At 41.1% G+C, this 25,810-nt stretch overlaps 1 protein-coding gene across 5 annotated transcripts in view; it reads right to left on the minus strand.

Moving 5' to 3' along the window:
• The window catches only part of BRPF3 (bromodomain and PHD finger containing 3), a 288,586-nt gene that overhangs the window by 32,958 nt on the left and 229,818 nt on the right, over positions 1 to 25,810 (minus strand). For all 5 annotated transcript variants that reach the window (XM_072137236.1, XM_072137237.1, XM_072137235.1 and 2 more), the window contains 2 exons: positions 4,514 to 4,614; positions 4,272 to 4,429 (listed from right to left, as the gene is read on the minus strand). In XM_072137236.1, coding sequence (XP_071993337.1) covers positions 4,272 to 4,429; positions 4,514 to 4,614 — 259 coding nt within the window. The remainder of the gene's footprint in view (positions 1 to 4,271; positions 4,430 to 4,513; positions 4,615 to 25,810) is intronic.

Consider the following 25,810-nt stretch of genomic DNA (forward strand, 5'->3'; position numbering starts at 1 on the left):
ATGATAGGGAGATTGATGGGCAGCATGGTGGCTCAGTGGTTAGCACTACAGCCTTGCAGCGCTGGTCAACATCTGCAAAGAATTTGTATGTTCTCTCTGTGTCTGTGTGGGTTTCCTCCAGGTCCTCCGGTTTCCTCCCACACTCCAAAAAATTACTGGTAGGTTGATTAGACTGTGAGGCCCATTGGGGAGAGTGACCGATATTTTCTGAAAGCAGACACTTGCCCCATTTTCAAAATTGCATCAAAGAGTTTATAGACATAGGCACCTTCATACAACTTTGATTTGAACTGAAACATTTTACAAAAAAACCCTTAAAATTTGACTTTGATGGCAAAAAATGTGCTCCAAACAGAAAATATTTACCTTCACACCTCCTAAATGTAATAGATGGACATGTGTAGAGTTCACAAATGTCCCATATTGATATGTTCACATAAATAAATCCACATAATATCTAATAACTAGATATCTGCTTTTCAGCTAGAAATTTTTAGACAGTCACAACATGCTAAATATAGCAATAAAACAGAATAAAAAGTAAAGGCGCCATAAAACCTATAGAATTTTGAAAGCAGACAACAGGCGATGCATTTGGCAATTAACATTCAAAATTTCCTCTAAAATATGTACAAATCCAGAATACTTATATAAACAAAATATACTTTCCTAAAATTGTAAGATGTGAGGAGGGCATACATAACCCACACCAATATACAGTATTCACCAAAATATGCAGCAAATGGAACTGCAGAAAATTCTCACAGATCTATCATTGTATGTTCCTTACACAATGGTCACCCAATTAATAACTATATATCCATAAACCCCTCTAATGAGATAATAAAGTCACTTTTAGATGTCGCCATTGTATTAGCCGCACAATAACAGAACCCTCCGCGCTTCATAAGAATGAGAGTGAGAACGTCATAACATAGGTGTAAATAATGGAGGATGGTGTGAAATAAAAACTTTATTTCCGAACATGTGTGTGTTTTTGCTGTTCCATATAACTTTATGGACATGTTCTGGGTCGCGGTGTTAATATGTAGTAACATTAGGCGAAGAGGATTGAATGTTCATCGTATCAGTCAAATTTCCCAACAAAAAAAACTATCACAAAATAAGAAAAGAGAGAAAGTGTGTTCTTAGATAGTTCTGCATAGCGAAGGGTTAAAAACATGAATATTAGTTGATATTATCCCTTCTCAAAATGTAGTAACATATAAAGTGAATATTTCCATTATCTGTGAGGTGCAGCAGCTCCTGTGTGCAGCAAATTCTCCCTGCAGCCTGATGGCTAAGAATCTGGAGGGGGGTGCATAGTTCAGAGGGCTGTATCTATGGCTCTGTGACAAATAGAACCTTACTTCTTTTTTCCTATGAAAGAAGAGAGTCTCCTCTGTTATATGAATCTAAATTTGTGTTTTTAGGAAAATGGAGATAATAACTGTTGAACTGCCGTCGGGAGTGATTTTTATATATAAAAATGGCACCTGATATTCCCACTTTAAACCTGAATATCTCTGGATCCATAGCACCTAGAAACAAAATTCAAGATTCATTTGAAAGAAGAGACGCTCCCCTTTCAGGGGGCCCTGGGCAATTGCCACCTTTGCCTACCCATAGCGCCGGCCCTGAGCAATAAATTGAGGCGGCGCTCAAGTAAAAAATGATCCGCTCAGGTGCACACTCCAAGGATCAAGACCAAGATCCATCCACAGGTAAATAAACAAATGAATGGCAGCACTCCGAGACTTGAAAGTGAAAAACTGTGTACTAATTTATTCACACATGTGTCCAAACACAAAGTTTCAGCTCCTTAGACCTGGAGCCTTCTTCAAGACTTGAAGAAGAGTGGGGAGGGGGGGGCGATAGCGTGGGAGGCGAGGGGGGGCAGCGTGTGGACTGTGCAGTCCTGCAGGGTGATGAATGGGCGGGTAAAGGAGATGTGGGGGCGGGTCTGGGAGATGTGGGGGCGGGTCTGGGAGATGAGCGGGCGGGTTAAGGAGATGAGAGGGCAGGCGATCCCAGAAAGAGGTGGGTGGGCGAAGAGAGATGTGGGCAGTAGCTGGACAGAGAGGAAGGCCCCGGGGCACGATCCGGCAGGCACCCGGCAGTGCAGCCCCTGACCACTTACCCCAGACCGTGGCAAAGCACTGCAGGGAGTGTGCATCCCCGGGCCCCTGAACCTCTCGGGTCCCGTAGCAACCGCTTCGGCTGCTACGGCGGTAGTTACACCACTGCTATGAAGTGCAATTTGTTACGCAGAAAACAAGCCGTCACACAGCTCTTTACGTGTAAAAATAAAAAAGTTATAGATTTTTGAAGGTGGGGAGTGAAAAATGGACATGAAAAAACAGGAAAGGGCCCCCACGATTGCCCCCCCCAGCGCCGTTTTCGGGAGGCGCCGATCGTTGCTATGGCAACCCTGGGGTCCGATCAGGACCCCAGAGCTGCCTGCTGGCAGTGCCTGAAATATGGCGTCTATGGCGTCATCTTAAAGGCATAGTGTCATTCTATGCACGTGCATAAGGTGACACTGCTAATATCCTGCAATACATCAGTAGCAGAGTATTATCATGAACAAGCAATCAGATGATTGCTTGTTCATGTCCCATGAGGGAAATAGTAAAAAAAAACTAAAAAAGTTTTTCAATAAAAAATAAAGTAATAAGTCAATAAAAAGGTCCATAAGCCCCATAACATCTAAAGAGAAATATAATGCTAAAAAAAGTCTAAATCATAACACAAACCTCACATATATAGTATCACCCTGTCTGTAACAATCCATAGAATAAAATAAATAATTATTGAACCTGTACGATAAACTTTAAAAACCCACCAAAAATTATGATTTTTAGCTATTGAATCTTTTTGGACACATAACTCTTATATATTTTTTGGTTGACACAGCTGGTTTAGGGCTTATTTTTTACGTGCTCAGTTGTCCTTTTCAGTGGTACCATTTTGGCGCACATAGCTTTTTTTTATCACTTTTTGGAACATTTTTGTGATTTTATGAAACAAGTACATTTTTGGGTTTAGTTTTTACAGCGTTCACCAGGTCCAATAATGTTACTGATTTATTGTACAGATTATTACGGACGTGGCTATACCAAATATGTGGGGTGTTTTCATGATTTTGTGTTTTTTGTATTTTATTAGGCATGTAAAAGGGACTGTTTGTGTTTGGGGGACTTTATTTCTTTTTAAATAAAAAAAATGTTTTTATAAAGTGTTTTTACTTTTACAGGTTGCCTTGAACAATCTGATCTGCCTCTGATCTGATCCGCTCTCATTCCTATAACACAGTTTAATACAGAAGCTAGGAGGCAGGCTCCTGGACAACCTCGCACTGCCCCGGGGCTGCCATTGGAACCACGGACCCCCCCCCCGTTAGGTGCCACGGAATCTAGTACATTAGACCCTTGTACCCAGAGGTCAGCGTGACCATGGCGTGTAAGGGACTAACGCCCGCAATCGAAGGGAACGTCTATTGCGGGTGTTAGCTGCAGGTGTCGGCTATAATATACAGCCTCACCCGCACGAGTACACAAATGCGCAATAGCAGTGTGAACCCAGATGAGTATGAGCATATCCTGATGTGCAATCTATACACAATTTCCTGAGCTTTCTTACATGCTTTACCGATTTGACACACGGCCATTCCTGAGCATATTTAAGTGTCATATGCCCCTCATAACATCTGCATATCGAAAATTATATCTGGGATACTCAGACTCAACCATAGATATGTACTATGTGGCTATAATGTGTGTATATTCCTACACCTTCCAATAATCATATAAATAACATTATGTATAACACACGTGTGTAATACATATACTAACAAATTTACACTAAAACCCTTTACCATGAAAATATAGATTTAAATACATTCTGTTATATACACATTATAAACAATCAGGGCGGCTGTTAGGTACCACCAGCCAATACCAGTTTGTATCATCCCCCAAGGTGATCAAAGGAATGTCACATGAAGTTATGACGTGTGGTGGTCATGCCAGTTCTGTCCAGCCGAGGTAAAATGTTGATCTTAATTTTTGTTTTTAAATTCTTCTTGAAATGTTGACCTTTGAATCACCTCTATATAACATTTATAAAGTTTTAATTTTAATTGAAGAAATACTTAAGCAGTTAACCATTTGGGTTATCGCAGACACAACAGTTGTATCCTATGACACAGGCAATAAATCCCTCTCATATTAGGTATGCAGAATCATATTGGATCAATATTGTTTTCTTACCAGGTTCTTTTATTGTCAAAAAATAAAACCAAAAAGAGTTTCTGTCCACCACTTTTCAGTTCTCGCTGCGCCCCCAACTTAAGTACATCTAAAGGTGGCACAGGAATTGGTATTCCATTGTGAAGTAAACCTTCCCTAGGCATATTGGGGTCTATAATCTAAAAGAAAAAAGAAAACAAAAAATAGTCATTGCCATGCTTAATATTTCAGAACTAATATTCAACACCAGAAATGTCTCTTACCAAAGCAGGATACGAAGGATATCCACGGCATTTAGCCCAAACCAACTGAAGGGGCTTTAGTTCTACACAACTGTCCGTTGGCATCGGCATCTGTTGGCTTTCTATTAAGAAAGGATTTAGAATAGTTCAAAAACTCAGAGCATAAAAATATAAATAAAAAGTTAAACTTTTTTTATAAATTTGCACAAATATATTTATAGCATGGCCTCTGCAGTGTGCGTCTAAATAGTTACATGCTTGTTCTTGTAATTCTACTATAAAGCACCCCTTAGTAATAGCTGGTGCACACACATTTTTGTCTTTATATATATTCTTTATTCTGTAAATGACTCACTTAATATGAACCTTTTCACTTTACTTTGCACTTTGACCCGAGACTTTCTATATGAGGACGCAGTGATGGAGCCTCTCATACCGGCCACATTAAACCTGCAGCAAACCGGCCAGGAAGGAACCCCTTCAGCTAGAACAGTCCCCAAATGCCCTGGCCACATACCGAAGCGCAGATCATAGCTCCTAGAGTCCAGTTTAACCACAGATCCACAGCAGGAGTCAGCGGGGGAAGAGGTGCGCAGACATGCAAGAGCAACAGCACCATAATCGACAACCTCCACATCACAGCCTCAGCGAGCACTCCAGGGTGCAGAGTACTGCTCCATCACCATTGGAAAAAGCACTAGCAGCACCCTATATGCTGCTAGTGATTTGATCACCAAATATCAGAAAAATTTCTGACATGAAGTACAAAGTGTCACGAGGAAACTATTTCAAAATCACTTGGATAAGTTAAAGATTTCCATAGTTATAACCACTTATAGTGACACAGGGCAGATTTGAAAAAATGGGCCTTGTCAGGAAGGTGAAAAGTTGCTTCGGCGTTAAGGGGTTAATTGCATCAGATTGTTGGGCTTCTCTTTCAAGCGGTTTTACTTTGCTGAGTAAGTCTGAGATCACTTTTTCTCTCTTCCTATTTTGTTGTATCTCTATTTGTATTAGTGTACCTCGCATAGCTACTTTAAGTGATTGCCACAAATTGAATAGGTCTACTTCTAGTTCTACATTGTGGTGGAAGTAGTCTAGGATTGCTTGTATATGAGTGTATAGAAAAAGTTGGTTAAGCCATCTATTCTGGTTAGGTATAAGGTGAGAGAAAGATAAAGTAGTGAATGTAGGCGATTGGTCTGACCACGTTGTTGTTCCTATCCCTGAGCTGCTAAAGCAAAGGTCTATCCTTGTAAATGACCTATATCTGTGTGAATAAAATGTGTACTCTTTTTCTGAAGAGTTTAAGCAACGGAATGTATCATATAGGCCTTCCCTATGAAGCCAAGTCATTAGGGATTGAGGAGGTACCCTGCCCCTGCCAGTCGAATGCATCTTAGGATCGGTAATGATGTTAAAGTCTCCAAAAAGTAATAGTTTTCCCTTCCCAATTTTTTTCACCTTTTTGAAAACTTTGTTCAAGAATCTCACAAGGGCAAGGAAGCACATTTGTGACTGTTAAACTCGACATACCTATTAATTGCAATCAGGACTCCAACGTTTTAAGCTTGTGAATTAGACATACACATGTGGATAATCTCTATTTATAAATTGTTGGTCTTTCCCTTCCATAAAATGCATCTCCTGGAGATATATGGCCTTAGACTTGCTGGTGTCCTTCCAGATAGAAGTCCTTTTACATTAAGGCGCATTATGTTCATTTTCATTGCAATCCAATATAACAGGCGCTATAAGCCCTATCTTCCTTCTCTTTGGTATAATATCTACATTTGTTGCCTCGTGAAGACATAACTCTTGACAATCTTAACCCCTGCTCAGCATGCTCAGTTACTAACACAATACACTGCAATACAAGCGTATTGCAGTGTAAAGGCTTGAATAAGCGATCGGATGATCGCTTATTCAAGCCAAGAAGTAGAAAATGTAAAATAAGTTAAAAAAAATAAATTTAATATTTTTTTAATATAATTAAATAAATAAAATAAAAGTCCCATAATCTCCCCAGTAACACATAAAATGCAAATAAAGTAAATAAAACACCGCGTCCGTATTAATCTGTACAAATCAATATTGAACCCACTCGGTGAACTACGTAAAAAAAAAAAAACTCGAAAAACTTCCCATAATATACCATTTTCCATCAAACACCATCACAAAAAATGTTCTAAAAAGTGATAAAAAAAGTTACGTTCCCTAATATGATACGACTGAAAAGAACAACTGTTTTCGCAAAAAATAAGCCCTCAACCAGATCTGACAACAGAAAAATACAGAAGTTATGGCCCTGAAAAGTCGTCAATAGTAAAAACAATGCGATTTTCTCCAATATTGGTTTTGCTCAGGAAAATTGAGCAAAAATAAGAAAAACTATATAAATGAGGTATCACCGTAATCTTAGTGAACCAGAGAATAAAGATAAAATATTATTTTACGTTACGGTGAGCGGGGGAAAAAAAATGCTAAAAATCCAAAATAAAAATTGATGATTTTGTTTGTGTCCCCCTTGAAATAGTTAATAAAATCTCATGAATAAGCTTTAGACTCCCAAAATAAATTATCTATACATTGTATCTCATCCCGTACATAATAAGTCCTCATATGTTCGCATTACAAAAAAAAAAAAAAATTTATAGGTCGTACAATGTGACAATACAAATCTGCTGTGAATGGCGCCTCCATTCATTCTATACTCGGCCGTGTTCCCGTACAGCAGTTTACCACCACATATGGGGTATCAGTAAACTCGGGAGGAATTGGGCATCAAGCCTTGCAGTGCGTTTCATCATTTAATTTATTCTGAAAATGTCAGTTTTGGCCTAAATGAATGTATTTTCCAAAAAAATTCTATAGTTTCTAAATTGCAGGTCCATATTTTTTAACCCATGTGAAAGACTTAAAGGGTTAATAGACTTAATAGAAGTTGTTTTACATATGTTGAGGGGTGAACTTTCTATAGTGGGGTAATTTATGGGGTTTTACTATTATTTAGGCCTCTCAAAGTCACTTGAAAGTTGAGTTGTCCCTCAAAATGTGAGTTTTGGCAATTTTCATGAAAATAAGAAAAATCGCATCTAAAGTTCTGCACCTCATAACATCCTAGAAAAATGACCGGAAGCATAAAATATCATCCCAACATAAAGCAGATATTCTGTAAATGTTAATTATCAAACTTTTTGGGTAGTTTTACATCCTGTCTGGAAACCAGAACATTTCAAACTTGGAAAATGAAGAATTTTTACAAAAATTTTCACTTTTTTTCAGAACGAAGCGCAAAACTTATCACTTAAATTTTATAACTAACATGAAGTACAATGTGTCACGAGAAAACATTCTCAAAATCACCCGGATATGTTAAAGCGTTCCGAAGTTATAACCAATTATCATGAGACATGTCAGATTTGAAAAATCGAGTCTGGTCATTGAGCTGAAAACTAGTGTCGGTGATAAGGGGTTAAAACTAAATAAGATTAACCTGAAAACATTGTGGTAAAGGTAAACAATGTTGGGTCCTGCTGCCTCCACCAATCTGACTGAACACAAGCTTCAGATATAGCCAGGAGGGCTATGAACATCAGTGCATGGATACAAATTACTTGCATCAAAATTCGGGGTAACAGTCCACCTGTAAGTCCTTTGTGACTTAAAATGAAACATAGCATTTATATACCAAGCATTCATGCTACTTGCCAGTCCCTTGTATTCTCCAATGTCTTCTGTGATGGCTGGTTTAAGTCTATGATGCTGATATCAGACCCCATGATTTTAGCAAATGAATTCCTTCTTCGGGTTTCGTCAACACGTGTTGTGCCATCTCATCTCATGATCAACCTTGCAGGGAATCCCCACTTGTATAGCATCTCATTCTTGCATAGTGTCGAGGTTATGGCCAGGAATTTCTTCCTCACTTGTAGTGTAGCTTGCGATAAATCTGCATACACTCTTATATGCACGGAGGGTTCTGGTAGCTTTTGTGCTTTTTTGGAGTGAAGCATGAGGGCATCTTTAGTGTGGAAATAATGCAGACTCGCTATAGCATCTGTAGGCAAGTTGTCTGGGATAAATTTCGGTCTAGGCAACCTATGTGCCCCATCTATGAGGCACTCCTCTAGTGGGGTTGAGGGTAACGTAGCATGTAGAAGTGCTGTGAGGTAATTTTTTAATTCAGCCGGAGAGACTGATTCTGGGACGCCCCTAAACTACACATTGTTGCATCTCCCGCGATCTTCCATGTCCGCTATTTTAAGTTTTATGGCTTCCACCTCCTCTTCCAGTGCATAGTGGGCTTCAATCAGCTTGTTATGAGAGCTAGTGACCTACCCAATCTTATCTTCCAGGGGGTCAACCGACTAGTGCTTTAGTCTAGTTATGCATAGACATGAAGTCTTTAGGAATAGACCGCCTGTAGGCTAGCATCATATGTTTTATAAAAGTCTCAGAGGCTGGCTGTTCTGAGGAGTGGATCAGACTCACTCGCTATTGCCATAGCTGTATCTTGCTGTATCTTGCTCTCCCTCAGATTGTAAATCTGACCAGCGCGGTCTCTGCTTGTCTGGGCTGCAGCTGGGAGACTCTAGGGGCCACTTGTGATCAGGTGCCATTTTGTGTCTCTCGCCTCTGGTTTGTCGCTGCTCCGGATTTGGTTCATCCAGCTGTGCCTCTTCGTTGCGCAGGTGGAGATGGGCTCCTCTGTTGTATTGGGGAGCTTGTTGAGGAAGATGACGCAGCTGACAAAGCTAGGGAGCTCACTTTCCATCACGTCTCCTCATGCCGTGCTCTGGCTGTGCCATCTCGGGTGGATCCCTGCATGCCGTTCCGAGCTGAAAAGAAGTCTGTAAGACATTTAGGGCCATTTTTGGCTGTCCTCTTGTGTGTCATCATATTCCTGGCATCTTCTGAGTCGCCCGTACTGTATTATTTATGCTTGGTGTCGCTGTCGGCAGTATCTTTCTAGGCCGCGAAGACAGAGCTCAGAGCTACACGTCTGCTCTGAAGCTCATCCAAGCCACACCCCCAAGCATTTATACTGGATGGTGGATGGAGCATGCCTTCAAAAATGAGACCGACATAGGGGATCCATGGGAGTGTTCAGCAAAAATGGTTTACGTAGTAAATCTTAAAAAGAAAGTACAAACGCAGTATGTAAAGACCAGTGAGACCTTACGGAGGGCCTACCAAGCATTTGTTAACGAAGCTTCACAGATAAATAGGGAAGGAGCTAGGTCAAACTATGACCTTTGGCTATATAGGAGAGAGGAACTTTCAAGGCAGAGTTATTTTGTTTTGGGAACAAAGCACGGCACCTGCTAGCTAGACTGGCCAAAGGGAGGCACCCACTGACACATATACACTAGCTCCATACCTCGTCCAGACTCATTGTAACCTCCCATGAAGGAGGTAAATACTGCTTTGAAGACATACTATTCTGCTCTTCACTCTGATGTATGACATTCGAGGGGAAGGGAATGTGCAACTATACCTCTTCAGCTCCCCAAACCGACCCTGACCCGTCTAGGAGGAACTTAGCAGGGCCATAAGCAACCTGAAAAATGGCAAGGCCCGGGGAACAGAAGAGTGGTATATAGCAGAATTTCATAAAATCCTTAAGACCAAGATCTTTCCAGTATTAGTGCCTTATTTAAATAGCATACTACTGAATATTATGAAAGTCTTAACCATCTTAAAGTGAGGATGAGGCTTAGCCCACAACTGGGAGAACACCAAGTGCTAGCGGCCCTAGACGCAGAAAAAAAAGTGTTCAATGACATCAGATGTGGGTGGTCCTAGAGCATTTTGGAATAAGAGGGAATTTTTTCAAACTCTTGTAGGGTTTGTATGATGCGCCAAAGGATCCTTGTTACTGCTACTCTTTGACCTAGCACAATTGACAGTGGTATTAAAGTAATGTTCACGGACGTCATACTTTTTTTGTCCAATCCTGTACAACAACTACAGACAGTTCTCGAAATATTGATGATTTTGGGAAATTTGCTGGATTCCATATAAATGTGTCATTTAATCAAAATGATACAGTTCCCCAGCCTGCTATACCCTTTATGAACCATAGGTATTGTAAGTATTGTTAAAACGTGAAGATATAGATAAACTGATTAGGTCTTTACTTTCCAGGTCATTTATATGGTGGGGGAAAAGGCCAAGGATAACAGCACACAGAAGGTGTGGTGAATCTTTTGAGCATCTTTCGAAATGTGATTGACTGGGTTCTTGATACCAATAGATTTTCCACACAGGTTTGGAAAAAGCACTAGCAGCACCTATGATCAAAACGCGTTACTGTATATGGGATACAAACCATGGCCCATGCTAGCAAAAAAACAGTGATACTAAGAGAAACATTAGTCGTCTGGAAAGAGGCGAGGAAGCTTTCTAATCTACCTTTCCTAATTTTTTAAAATATAGGCCCCTTAGGGTGGTGATCAAAACGGTGGGCGAACCATATTAACCCCTTCACGCTCTGCAACAGATATATCCGCTGCAGAGCTATGAAGGGTGTAATAAGGCGGCTCACGGACTTAGCCCTCTTCATACAGAGATGGGCTTCTTGCATATTACAGCAAAGACCCATCGCTATCATCTGCGGTCGGTGCTTGCACCGATCGCGGGTGTTATCCTCTTCTTTGTTACAAAAATGTAAAAAATGTATGAAATATTAAAAATTCTAAATCACCCCCCTTACCTAGAACTGATATAAAATATAATAAACAGTAAAAATCACAAAACGGGAAATGGCGCCCAAATGTCCGAAATGCGACTTTTACACCTTTTTACATTAAATAAAAAATGTAATGAAAAATGATCAAAATTTCGCACAGTGCTCAAAATGGTAGCAATGAAAACTTCGGCTCATTTCGCAAAAAATGACACATCACACAGCTCCGTACACCAAAGTATGAAAAAGTTATTATAGCCTCAGAAGATGGCAAACATTTTTTTTCCTTTTTCGTACGCATTTGTTTAATTTTTGAAAATGTAATTAAACGCACTAAAACCTATATAAATTTGGTATCATTGCAATCGTACCAAAACAAAGAATAAAGCAGAGGTGTAATTTGGAGCGCAGAGTGAAACTCGTAAAAACTGAGCCCACAAGAACGTGAAGCACATGCATTTTTTTTTACATTTTTCCACATTATTAGAATAATAAATAACATAGCAGGAAAGTAAAATTTGTTAGTTACACACAAAATAACCCGTCACATAGCTCTGTACACGTAAAAAGGAAAAAGTTATGTATGTTTGAAGGTGGAGAGAGAGAAATGAGCAAAAAAAAGGGGTTAAACGAAACAGAACTTTGCTGGGCCATAGTACAGGAGCTACAGGAACATTTTTCACTGACAGGGGCTCCTTATCTTACATGATGTAGAGTGTGGGGGGGGGGGATCAAGAAGCTAAAACAACAATTCACCAAGATATACATGCTCTTTTGCTTGTGGAAAGCACTGCATTATGAACCACTGGATTAAGCAGAACATATCCACCATTACAGAGGTCATAGTACCAGATGAGGCACTTGGTAAGAATTTATAGACGGGAAACTTTGGAAATTGGAGACACAAAGAAAAGCAAACTAAGGGTTTTTCCCAGAAATAGAAAAAATTCATTATCATACACATGCAAAGGTCAGAGATAATAGAACTATTTTTTCTCTTTCGCTTAACCCAGTGGTACAATACAGAATGTCTGAAAGCTACATTCAGACAGTAGGTGTTCTCCTTAAGGAGACAATGCCAATTAAGGCCACCTTAAAGGCATGTGGAGACTTAAAGCCATAGATGCTCCACTAGGGAATTCTGGGAAGAATGCAAATAAGTTTTCCAAGGTGTTAAATGGAAAACAATACCTCCTTTTGCTACCTTGAAAGGCAGCCCCCTTAACATCAAGTATGACCTACAAGAAGTCTAAAATCATGATGTGGGATTAAGCTACATTAGAAGCATTGTAGCTATGATCCCCTAATGCAGTGATGGCGAACCTTTTAGTGGCCGAGTGCCCAAAAAACAACCCAAAACCTCCCTTATTTATCGCGAGGTGCCAACCAAAAATTAAAGCAGTAACCCTGTTCTTCAACAACTTTCAATCATATAGGCCTCCTGAGGACACCAACACAGTAGAAAGATGGAAAATTGACATCATTTTAGCTTCTTTCCAGTGTCCCTCTGTACACAGAGAATCGTGGGGCCAGCAGAAGGTCCTCCAAAGGTAATTCGTCCCTGTCTATACATTCTCCCTCTTCCTACAGTCCCAAGTAGCGAAGTATCAAAATATGTCTGAAAGCAGCATCTTTTAAGTTGCTTGGAACTGCAGGAAAATTCTTTGAGTCCTGTCTGGGGTGCCGGGGCAATGGCCCAGGTACCCACAGAAAGGGCTCTGAGTGCTGCCTCTGGCACCCGTGCCATAGGTTCGCCACCACTGCCCTAATGTATGTAACGGTGCAAGATACCTCCTCCAAGGCAGAGACCTCTTTAGAATTAACTTTTTATTATTTGTAAGCTTATTGAAGATGTCAAGTGGATTACTGAAATGTAGCGGCTAAAATAGTCCTACAACAATTTATGTAACCATATTGTTATACTTTGTTGAAAAAAACGAATAAAATCATTAAAAAAAATGGACCTAGCAATTTTTCATAGAAAGCTTCTAAGTTGTTTTGTTTACTGAAAGAAAGTATGATCTATGACTAAGAACTCTCAGTAGTTCGCAACGCGCCAGATTTTTGTATTATGGTACCTTTTTAAATGCCTTTTTAAGAAAATGAAATAAAAAGATTTATTGCACCTTACGCTCAAGCCTGGCTGCTGGATTATCGTTCCCTTTGTTACTGAAAAAAGTACCATTGACATGCAATAAAAGGAAAACTTTATAAAATAATTGCTGTGTTGATTACAATATTATACTTCTCAAAGTATATACAGTGGGGGGGGGGGGGGAGTATTTAGTCAGCTACCAATCGTGAAAGTTCTCCCACTTGAAAAAAGATGAGAAAGGCCTGTTTTTGACATAGAATTCAACCATGAGACAAAATGAGAAAACAAAACCACAAAATGACATCAGTCTGATCTTAAAGACTTTATTAGAAAATTATGGTGGAAAATAAGTATTTGGTTAACAACAAAAGTTCAACTCTATACTAGGTTATATATCCTTTGTGGGCAATGACAGAGGTCAAACTTTTCTGGCTTCACAAGGTTGCCACACATGGTTGGTATGTTGGCCCATTCCTCCATGCAGATCTCTTATTGTGTCATTCAAAAGTGCTACTAAGATGTCTGCAGACCGGGGGAGGGGGGGGGGAATCTGGATTACAACTAATTGTGGCCAATGAAAAGGAGAACACTACCTGTGTCAAGATCTTAACTGTGGCTTTACCCACAATAGACTCTTTTCAGCCCAACTAGTAAGTTTTACTCAAAACAAATATGCAAGAAAGTATGATAACATTGCTCTTACTACAGAACCTCAATTTTCGAATAAACTGCCCAAGAAAAAAAGCACACCGGTCTTAATCAAGCGACTAAGCAAATAGGTATGGCTCCATTAATCTACAGTTACAAGGAGACTCAAGATGCTGGTCAACGTCGCTGGATTTCAGGTAGGTAAATGTCCTGAATAATGATCCTTTGCAGGTGTTTCAGAAGCCCTGGGCTTCCTCTGTGTATGCCAAGGTGAAAATAAAGGTGGTAATGGAGTTCTAGATCTTGTCGATGCAATCGGTTTAGGTAGGAGATTCCGCTAAGAGAGAAAATGTTCTCCTTCCTGAAATGTAGAAAATGAATGGTGATGGTTGTGGTGCCGAAACTGGTTGTGGTGCTGAAGTTTAAAGAGGAATGCCCATGAATAGGAGACAGATTGGCTCTTAAGCACTTGAAGGAGTGGGGAGTGTGTCCTCCTCTTTTGAATTGTTGAGGGATCAGGGTCAGCAAAGAGCTGTATATAGAGTCCATGAAGACAATTGTTAGATACTCTTCTTGCAGTTTCCATTTCTACTTCTTTGATGGAGTAAAACTGAGGCTTAACAATGATATCTCTAGATAGTCCATCGTACCTTGCTGCCACCAAGGCCCCATGTGCCCAATCCATCTGCAAATGAGCTCCAGAAACATCAGAAATGAGCTATTCAATCAATTTCCTTGCAATTGCTCCAGGCAAACCCCTTATGCAAAATTATAGCGCCTAGAATTTCCAAGTCTTCAAAATGAGCATACAGTTGCGCCTGAACATCTGCCACTAGCTTAGAGTTTTGATTAACCCTTTTGATGGTGCCTTCTAAATTGGCTTCAATAGCAACAACACTTTATGGAGGTCTTGATGGACTTCGGTGAGCTTATAACCCAATTTATGTAATAAAGTAGCACATTTGAAACTTTGAAATATGTCCTTCTTTTAAAATATGTCCTAAATTCTAGAATTTTTACCCCCAAAAAGTAACTGATCACCGAAATGACACTACTTACATACATTTTAACGCAGATTTGAAGACTGTCCATGCAGTTATGTATAATCTTCTCCATTCTGTTCTGCGAGGGTGATGTCTTTGGCATGGCCATGTCTGCTTTTAGCACTATCGGAGTAAGTGTGGCCCAAGACGGTTGTTGGGTATCCCCCTCTGAGATGGCTGGCCAAGAGACGGGAATACTGCTGGTATAACTTGGGTTACTCAGAGAACTGATCGCAGAGCGCCTCTGCCTCGGCCTGTAATAAGAATAGTGCCACTGCTGCACTTGGCGTGCCATGCAGCAGCTCAGATATGGGCTCTGGTTGCTGTGACTTCTCACCTTACTTGCTGCTCCTTTGTACATCGGAACAAAGAGGAGAGTCTCCCCAACCTATTATGAGGGTGTAGAAGTGTTTTCTCTAGCTGCTGGCTCTACATTCGGCTTCTATGCCCCCATTCGGTGAGGAGCTGCGTGGCTATGTGTCTTCTATGTTCAGCTGTGCGCATGGGCCCCTAGTATAGTGTTCTTTGGATGTAACTCAGCATTCACTATTCTTCAAACACGGCAAATAGCGTTTCTAACAAACAGTTCTACTTTGGTGTTATCGGCCAATATTACATTCTTCCAATACTCTTCTAGAACATCCAAATGCGCTTTAGCTTCAGATTGGATCGGATATCCCTGTCCCCGCAGGCTTAGTATGTTACTGATGAAAGCCTTTGTTACAGTGCTCCCAGCTTTCTCCAGGTCTTTCAATAGGTCCCCCTTGTGGTTCTGGGATAATTTCTCACTGTTCTTGAGATCATTTTGACCCAATGGAGTGAGATCTTGCTCAAAAGGGAAAAAATACTTTAAAGTGGCACTTATCCACATTTACCTTTACAGTCCTACGTGCTACCACATAAACCTTCACACCAAAGGAGGAGAAAAATTGTGAACAAGAAATTGTATACTCAATGTGGGCACTAAGTAGGAACTGTCTCAGACTCTTTTTCAGTACAAACCAAAATGTAATATTTTTTAAATATAAACACATACACTAAGATAAAAAAAAGAAGAAAAAAGGATAATATTCAGTTTGTTGTGATACAGAATGTTATTCTAGATAGTCTCTGACTATGGTGTTGTTCCATTGCTGTTCCTTCTTAGTCAGAAGCCTAAATATCGTAGTATTTGTTCTTCAGTTCAAAGAAAAGTATGCACAATTCATACATATGAAAAAATATAAAAATGATAAAAAATTCATATCATGTGCAAAAGTTGCATCGGATATACATATCTTTTAAAAAACAAAATACACATATAATTTGTGTGGTAGTTTGGTGGAATTAATGTCCAGGAGGCTTATGCTCACAGATTATAGGGCCCTATATCTGTAGCAGAAATATTCAATATAAAATAGAACAGCATCAATTTAAATAAAGTTTACAGCATCAGTTTAAATAAGGTTATTATTGTGTGAGTCTTTATGTGTCTGCAGATCGTTGTATGTGATCCAACACTCACGGTTAATTGACCTTTGAATAGGTTTACGGTGTTGTTCTCCTCGGAGTTGAAATAAGTAAACTTTTTGTTTTCACTCTTCCGGCCTGTTGTGCTTTGGGGAACTTTGTGTATAGTGTTCCTTTATGCCGAGCGTTCGGGATGTGTTGCGGGCGCTCACGTTTTGTTCTCTGTAATGGCATTCAGAACGGCGTCTGATGCTAAGATCTTGTCCAAAGTCTTTCACCGCACGCCCAAACTAGAAGATGCCAGCGCTTGTGATGTCTCTATGCACGCTCGCATGGTAAGTATACAGAATTGTTCTCTTTCGCCGGGAGTGGTATATCTGATACTTTATTATGTCTGTTCTATTCTTTCTTAGCTAAATGCGTTTCGAAGCCAAAGGTTTCTTCCTCAGTAGCTTTTTTCTGAGCCTCCTTCAATTGATTTCTTTTATACCTATTTCGGTAGTTGCAAATATCTGTCCTGGATTAATCCACCTGATAACTTTAAAAATGTGGAACGGATTTAATTTATACAGTTTAATAGTTCTGCTAACTCTTTGCACAAATAAAATTATACATACTACAGTTATACAAACTAATCATATGCAAGTTATCTTCTTATATGTATTACTTCAGCATGAAAATACTTCAATGTAAGAATACTTTGTCATAAAAAACTATTTATTTGACTGATTAATTGCATGAATTTCACAAGAGGGTTGTACCGATTAATTCATTCTTGTATTGTACGTTAATGTGCCAGGTATTGTTTTGGATTGAGATATTACCAGACAGACCACCTATAGTCTACACAAAAGTCCCCAAATTTGGGATTACAAATAGCCCCTTCCATTAAAAAACAACCCAAAACAACATCTGACACATGGCTAAGCCTGAAAGGCTTTTACAGATGTGGACTTTGCACTTGCTGCTTGCCATGAATTAATCTAGGGGTATAAGAATTTTAACCCCACAGGTGGACCCCCCCCAAAAAAATGCATAATGGATAGTACATAGTAAAAAAATATCCATTATGTCATCTTGTACCCAGCTCCTGTCATGCGAGACAAACACCCCAAAAATCATGATGCTTGTTTTCCTGGGTACAGCAATAAACTATATGGGGCAGTAATCTACAGGATTGGCACATGGCACGGCTTATAAGGGAAGGTGCGGCATGCGGCATGATTTATAAGCTGTGCATAGTACATGAGGGTAACAACATGGTAATCTAAAAATCCAGGGATGTATAATAAATTCAGAAGCAATCTTTCATACATAGCCTGTTTTTCTGGGAATTGGAATCTCACAATGATAAATGGTGTCCTTCTGAATGCCTTTTTTTGGAGCACACCCTGCACCTCTTCTGTGTCCTTCCCTTCTGGGCAATTTGGGCAACTTCTTCTGGAAAGTGCTGCCCTGATACAATGCGTGATGTGGCCTCGCTTCCAGAAGTGCTGGCCCTCCCCCTTTCCTGGTCTCCAAAAAGAAAGTACTTTATTACCACCTCTTGAAATTCCAGGAAAGTTCCCCTCTGGCCTGCACATCTATGTAGTATGTAAGCATTATATAGTGCTATCTGCATGATGTGCACGACTAGCTTCTTGTACCACACCCTCGACTTCCGCATGGCATTGTATGGTTGAAGCACCTGGTCCGACAAGTCAACCCTTCCCATGTACTTGTTATAATCTAAATTCTTAAACACCAAAGATAGCCCTTTTAGGACTGCCAAGGCAATTCAATTTATTTACAAGGACTGTCCTAAGACATAATGGAGCCTTATCATAACTTTTATTAAATTAAATTAGAAGTCTAACAATATATATCACACTTATTTCTTAAAATTCGCAGGTTTGAGGCTGCTAATTTTCTATCTACACTTATAGTGTTGAGTATTCCTCAACCGGTAGTACGTAAACGGATCTCTGCAGCTACCCAACAATAAACCAGCCTCAAACAAGTCAATTTAAAAACCAAACAAGAGCGCCCCTTCATGTTTCGCCAGCGCCATCAGGGGATCGGGGCTACTGAATTGTGGGAGGAGCTAGGGTAGGTATATATAACTTTGAGGTGGGACAACATATTGAAGGCACCAATGGTTTTGAACTACTAGTGGGGTTGCTTAGCAACACAATATTGGCCTCCATGCTAACCAATGAATGCACAAGGAGGCATCCAGGGATACCCCTGGTATTAAGGAAGTGACACCTATAGTGTGGGACTATGGTTTAATTGGTCCGGGGTATTTGACACACCTTCTGATGCCCTTTGACCTTTTTACCTCATACTCCAATCATGTGAACTGTTGCCGGATCCCGATTGGCTGAGGGATGAACTCACCTAAAACTCGTAGGGTAATTGGTCCTTAGTTACTAGTCATCGCTGCGACACAGTTACAATAGGGTACCGCCATGGTGAGAGGATAATGAGGGAGTAAACATGCAACGTCCTACCTCTGGTGGTGCCACCACCGATGACGTGATAATTTTCATGATGTATAGCACATGCGCAATCACTCAGTAAGGCACAGCGACACTTCAAGAGTTCGCGCGAAAATGGCCATAAACTGTTAATAGAGTTGGCGCATGCGTGGGGACATAGGCTCATTGGACTGTAAGGTATTGTTATAATCTAAAGTACAGTCCGGCTTGGGGGTTTCTTTACTAGTACCTCATACTGGGACAGGGGTGGTGGTGTGCCCATGTATTGTGATAAACACACAATTCAGAGTCGCTGCATGGTAACCTGCAATCGTGCCTTTTAAGTTTTTGCCCAAGCAGTGACTTAGGGAGACCTCTCTGATTTCTGTGTACAGTGCTGAATGCCACAGTATTTTTGGAAGCGAGGCACTTGAACAGGATAGTGCTGGTGTAGAAATTGTCCAGGTAGAGGTGGTAGCCCTGGTCCAGCAGTGGGTGCACAAAATTCCACACCATCTTCCCTGTAACAGCCAGGAAGAGGGGGCATTCTGGGAGCACTATAGTGGAGTCCTTCCATTCATATACCCTGAACTTGTTGATGTACTTTCGCACAGCTTATACGTCTTCACACCATACCTTGCCCTCTTATTGGGCAGGTACTGGCGGGATTGAAGTCTCCCTTGAAATTGTACCAGGGACTCGTCTCCACTCAAATGCTTGGTGGGCGTATATGCCTGGGAAAACTTGGCACTAAAATGATCTAATATGGGCCAGACCTTAAACAATCATAACTAGGGTCATCTCTGGGTGGGCACTGTGTGTTGTGGGTGTAGTGCATAAAGTTATGGATTGCTTTAAAGTGCATCCTGCTCATTGCCATGCAGAATATCGGGGTATGGTACAGAATGTCTGTGCTCCAGTAGTCCACGATTGCGGGCTTCTCTACAATTTCCATAAGTAGCATTATGCCCCAATACTTCTCCATCTCTGCTCCAGTGACAGGGGCCCACCTGTAGGGTTGTGCATAAAATGAAGAAGGGTTTTGGGCAATATGATGGGCTTCGTAGAGATTGGTCTGGACTACAATTAAATTCAACAGCTCCTTTTAAAAAAAAAACTTTAAAAAGTCAACAGCTCTGAGCCCTGCAGTGACCAATTTAATTCCAGGTTGGCTCACAAAGTCTGGGACCTGAGGGGTATAATTATCTTGGGCTACCCATGTGGGGTCAGTGGAAACCCCAGGCCCTTCAAGTCGCAGAAGCAACAGACAAAAACTAAAGAACATACGCAGGACAAGCCGCACAGATGGCACACCTACAGCGCTCTGGAAAAAAATAATACCAGGCACCAAAAAAAGCCCTATGTGCACTGCGTAAACATACGCTACAAATGCACCAAGCTTGCCCTAAGACAACCTAACTACAGCTAAAGATACTGTGCAGTGCAGTGCGTCCAGTGCAGAACTACGCTAAAACAGTGCACTGAAAAGAGGGTTTGGGTTCAGAAGGGACAGACAGGAGATGGGAAAAACGGAAGACAAGTGTGATCACGCAAGGTCATCACACAGGGAACACACAGGACACAGGAGGGAACAGATAGGGATGAATAGAGAACAATAAAGATCAGATAGGAAAATAATGCTTTGGTACAAACAGTAACGCTCCAGTCCTCTCTCCAGCGTTAACAAACCAAAATGGAGCCGCTGGAGAAGGAAGGAAGGAGCCAAAAAACACGTTTTCAGCATATAAACGCTGTAATTGGCCAGTCAGTATTGACTGCCCAATCGCAGTGATTGATGGGCGAGACCGATCCAATTGGCCAGGTGATGTAAGCAGGAGGTTCACATGCAACCCACCGTGATGTTACCACGTCACGTGACGTGGTGACACAGAAGAGCCCGGGTGCACTAGTACTGCACTGAGCGCTAATCACAGGAGCCAGCGCCGTACTTCTTAAGGGGTTAAGAAGCATTGCCCAATGCATTGCTCTGCCTCATAGCTCCTGATTCTTTAAAGGGGTTTTCCTTAAGAGCTAAAACAGCAATAAAACTATCACTCCCTAGGTTGGTCAGTGTAAAATTCCAGGGTGTGGGTGGGGACTGTCTAAGCAGACACATTGGGGCAGATTTACTTACCCGTCCCGTTGACACCGCAGATCTGGAATGTCCGACGTGGATTCGGGTCTGCCTCGATTCACTAAGATCGTGCATCCAATTTCCTGCATGTGTCTCTTTCCCCGCTGAGGTCCATCTTCTTCTTCCTGGTGCATGTAAGTGCTTGATTTTGTGACACAATTTCGTTTTTAAATTCCGCCGTTTGTCCGAATCAGTCGGGTTGTTCGACGTCCACCCCCCCCCACCCCCCTGATTTGTGTCGCATGCAAGCGGGGCAATTCAGGGCAAAACGCTTAAAAGTCGGGAAACCCAACAAAAATGTGCCGTTCGGACCCTTAGTAAATGTGCCCCATTATGCTCCATTTAGTTGTGTGTGGTGACAACGTGGTAAGATCAGGATATAGGTGTATATACACTTTCATCTGGCTTCTGACATTGTACTAACACACTGAATCTGCCATAGGTTGATTCCCCGACGCGCGTTTCGGCGCTAGCCAGACGAAGGCTAGCGCCGAAAGGCACGTCGAGGAATCAACCTATGGCAGACGGGAGGCACAACACAACTATGGGTATGTTAACATTGCATCATTTGCACATGCACTGAGCACTTTATGTGCCAATAGCAATGTAATGGTACCCGGGCTGATACTGTTAGCACTAGATACACCTTATTGCAAATTTTTGCACAAAACAATTCACCATCAGAGGTATGACTGTTTATGAATTATGCTATAGGACTTCAGATCATTGTATACTCTGCCTCCCCCTGTCTTTCATGTGATATCCTCATTGACCGTTTTTTGTCCCCCCTGTTGAATTTGTGACTTTATATCTTATTTGAATTAATTATGCAATAAAGATTCCATGTATTTTTTGGCTAAACTGGCTTAGTGTTTTGCTTGTAGGTGTATATCTGGTTATCACCTAGTAGTGGGTGGTGGGAATTTATTACCAAACAATAGCCCCATGTCCAAATCCACCCCCACTGGAGTTGTGGGGTCACAAAGACTTCTGCAGGAGAGTAGAATATTCCAGAGAATAGAAATGGTTACATATGAATGATTATATGGTAATACAAATGTAACACACTACCAAATACGATTGGTGATATATAATGAATTACGTCACAGCTTACCGTGACACATATAAGAAACTTGTCTGACGGTTATAGTTTACGCATGATGTCAATTACAAGCCTCTCTCACCTTTTTAAGTGGGAGAACTTGCATCATTGGTGGCTGACTAAACACTTTTTTTTTCAACTCTACCAATTCAACATGAATAAACATAGATAAAAACTAAATTACAGTATATGATACACACACAACAATTAACACTTTACCCAACTTGTACCAGACAGGTATGTCCAATAAATGGCTCCTAACAAAATACAGAAGTATATTAAAAGCATAGTGGTTAAATAAGAGAATGAGAGCCAGACCACTTATCCCAAACCTCGCCATAATTTTCAGGTCACTGCCTGTAAATGTATATCAGATATATAGCTCATAAAAAATTACTCCATTTACAAGATTTTTTCCATTATGGAAAAAAGACACAAGGACATATTGACAAAATGTATCTTAATAAAGAATTTAAAGTGGTGTTTTGGAATATGAACCTCTGATTTAAAACCAACAATAACGGTACACAGAATGAAAATGGCAGTTATCACAAAACGGAGCTGATTTAATTTATTTTCAAGATTCACAAAATATTATGGGTTTTCCAAAGTAGGTGCATGGATGCTGTGTAACAACAGTGTCCATAGTCCAGGACAGTTTTACAATATCTGCTTAGAATAAATCTTCCCACTATACTACTGTATATACTCATGTATAAGCCGAGTTTTTCAGCACAAAAAATGTGCTGAAAAACCTCACCTCGGCTTATACACGAGTCAAAAAAATAAACTTATATACTCACCCTCCGACAGCCCCAATGCTCGGCGCGGCTCCTCTTCTGTCTTCCCCGCGGCTCCTCTTTTTGTCTTCATGTTATCTCCCTGGCCAGTGCATACTATGATGCGGCAGTTGATGACGTCATAGTATGCGCCAGCTGTGAGATAACATGGCCGCATCCCTGCTTGCTGTACAGAAGACCGAAGAAAGAAGAGGAGCCGTGGGGAAGACAGAAGAGGAGGGCATTGGGGACATCGGGAGTCGCACTGAGCATCGGGGCCGCCGGAAGGCGAGTATATATGTTTAATTTTTTGCTTGGTGGGCACTCTGTATAGTACAGGGGGCAGGCTTGGCTGGCTGTATACTACAGGGGGCAGGTTAAGCTGGCTGTATACTAGAGGGGGCAGGCTGAGCGGGCTGTATACTACAGGAGGCAGGCTGGGCTGGCTGTATACTACAGGGGGCAGGCTGGGCTGGCTGTATACTACAGGGGGCAGGCTGGCTGTATACTATATGGGGGCAGGCTGGCTGTATACTACATGGGGGCAGGCTGGCTTTATACTACTGGGGAGCTGACTGGCTATATACTATTGGGAGCTGGGTGGCTATATACTTGAGGGGGGGGCTATGACTAATACATTTCCCACCCTCGGCTTATACTCGAGTCAATTGGTTTTCCCAGTTTTGGGTGGTAACATTAGGAGTCTAGGCTTATACTCGGGTTGGCTTATACTCGAGTATATACAGTATTTTATTTCTGCATTTACTCCCTTTTTTGTCATGGAAATACAAAAGCAAAATACAAAACAAAATCATTTCATGTTACAGTAGACTTATTGATGCCTGTACTGAAGCTTTAGCCTAAACCAAGTTACCTTAACCAGAATTTGTTTTACATGAAGTGTGATGATTATGATGAAAGGCAATATGATACATTTGTGTGTACTGTATATACTGACGTATAAGACTTTTTAACCCCTTAAAATAATGGCTACAGTGGGGGGGTCGTCTTATACGCCGGATATACGGGGGCCGCACTGTGTGAGGTGTTTTTTTTCCCCGTCAGCGCGCAGAGAGCCGCTTCCTGGGACCGCCGCGCATGCGCGGCAGTCCGCCTCTCACAGTCATTAGAAGAGGCTTAGTACGCGCTGACGGGGCGGTGCGCTGTATGCTAATGCAGCCGCCCTGTCACAGCGGTCGGCGTCACAGAGCTGGGGGTCACATTCGGCACTTACAGAAGCATGTCGGATCTTCATTAATATCGCAGCTTACAGTTATGATCACCAGGCACTTGCTCTCTTGTTTGTTTTGCAAAGTTTTAAGCAGACTTTTTTCATTTGGGAGAGGGGTAGTCTTATACAGTGAGTATATACCAAATTCTATATTTTTAGGGCAGAAGTTGGGGGTCGTCTTATACGCCCAGTCGTCTTATACGCCGGCATATACGGTATGTCTGTGTCCCTAGCATATATGTTTATCTTTTTATACATGTTTAAAATGGTGATATATTTGTATATTCAGAAACCATTATACACTAAGGCAAGACGAATTAAAAATTACAATTATATATTTCCTTACATTTGACATTAAATTACACTTTAACCGGTTCGCGACCGCCCGCCGTGTATTCACGGCGGCGGCCGCGTTCCGATGCATGGAGAGGGCTTGCGGGCCGAGCCCTCTCCATAGCCGGTAAGTCTCTGCTGCATATTGCAGCAAAGGCTTACCGGTAACACCCGCGATCGGTGCCGGCATCTTCCCGAGGATCGCCGCTCCCCGTGACGTCATCGGGGAGCGGCGATCCGTTGCCATGGTAGCTTCGGGTCTCACGAAGACCCGAAGCTACTTCGGGTTAACCCATTCATTACATTGTAATGTATGAGGAGTAAAATCGCCATATACTGCCATACTGTAGTAATAATAAATAATAATAATAAAAAAACCTAAAAATTCAAATCACCCCCCTTTCCCTAGAACTGATATAAATATAAATAAACAGTAAAAATCACATTAGGTATCGCCGCGTCCGAAAATGCATGATCTATCAAAATATAATAACATTTTTTCACTGCGTTTAACCCCGTAACGGAAAATCGCGTCCAAAGTCAAAACTGGCACTTTTTTGCCATTTAAAAAAAATTAAAAATTCTATAAAAAGTGATCAAAAGGTCGTACAGTCCTAAAAATAATATCATTGAAAACATCATCAAAAGTCGCAAAAGATGACACCACCCTCAACTCCATACAACGAAGTATGGAAAAGTTATAAGCACAAGAAGACGGCAAAATAAAAAAAAAAATTTTGTTCATGAGGTTTTAATTTTTGTAAATGTATGAAAACATTATAAAACCTATACAAATTTGGTATCCCTGTAATCGTACTGACCCAAAGAATAAATTAGATGCGTCATTTGTGGCGTGAAGTGAAAGCCGTAATATCCAAGCCCACAAGAATATGACACAAATGCGTTTTTTCACCATTTTCACTGCATTTGGAATTTTTTTCCCGCTTCCCAGTACATGGCATGGAATATTTAATACCATCACTATGAAGTGCAATTTGTTACGCAAAAAACGAGCCGTCACATAGCTTTTTACGTGTAAAAATAAAAAAGTTATAGATTTTTGAAGGTGGGGAGTGAAAAATGGAAATGAAAAAACGGGAAAGGGCCCGGTCCTTAAAGGAAACCTACCACCACAAATCTACCTATAAAGGTAGATTGGGTGGTAGGTGGATCAATGGGACGTGAGGATAGCCCTTTTAAGGGCTAATCCTCACGTCCCCGCACTTTTTTGATAACTTTTATTACACATATATTCAAATTTACTTATGCGGCAACTGGGGCGTGGAGTAGCCGCATCTGAGGTTACACGAGGCGGCTACTCCACGCCCCGGTAGCCACTTTACCCCTCCTGCAC

Source organism: Engystomops pustulosus, chromosome 2, assembly GCF_040894005.1.
Source record: "Engystomops pustulosus chromosome 2, aEngPut4.maternal, whole genome shotgun sequence".
Classification (NCBI taxonomy): domain Eukaryota; kingdom Metazoa; phylum Chordata; class Amphibia; order Anura; family Leptodactylidae; genus Engystomops; species Engystomops pustulosus.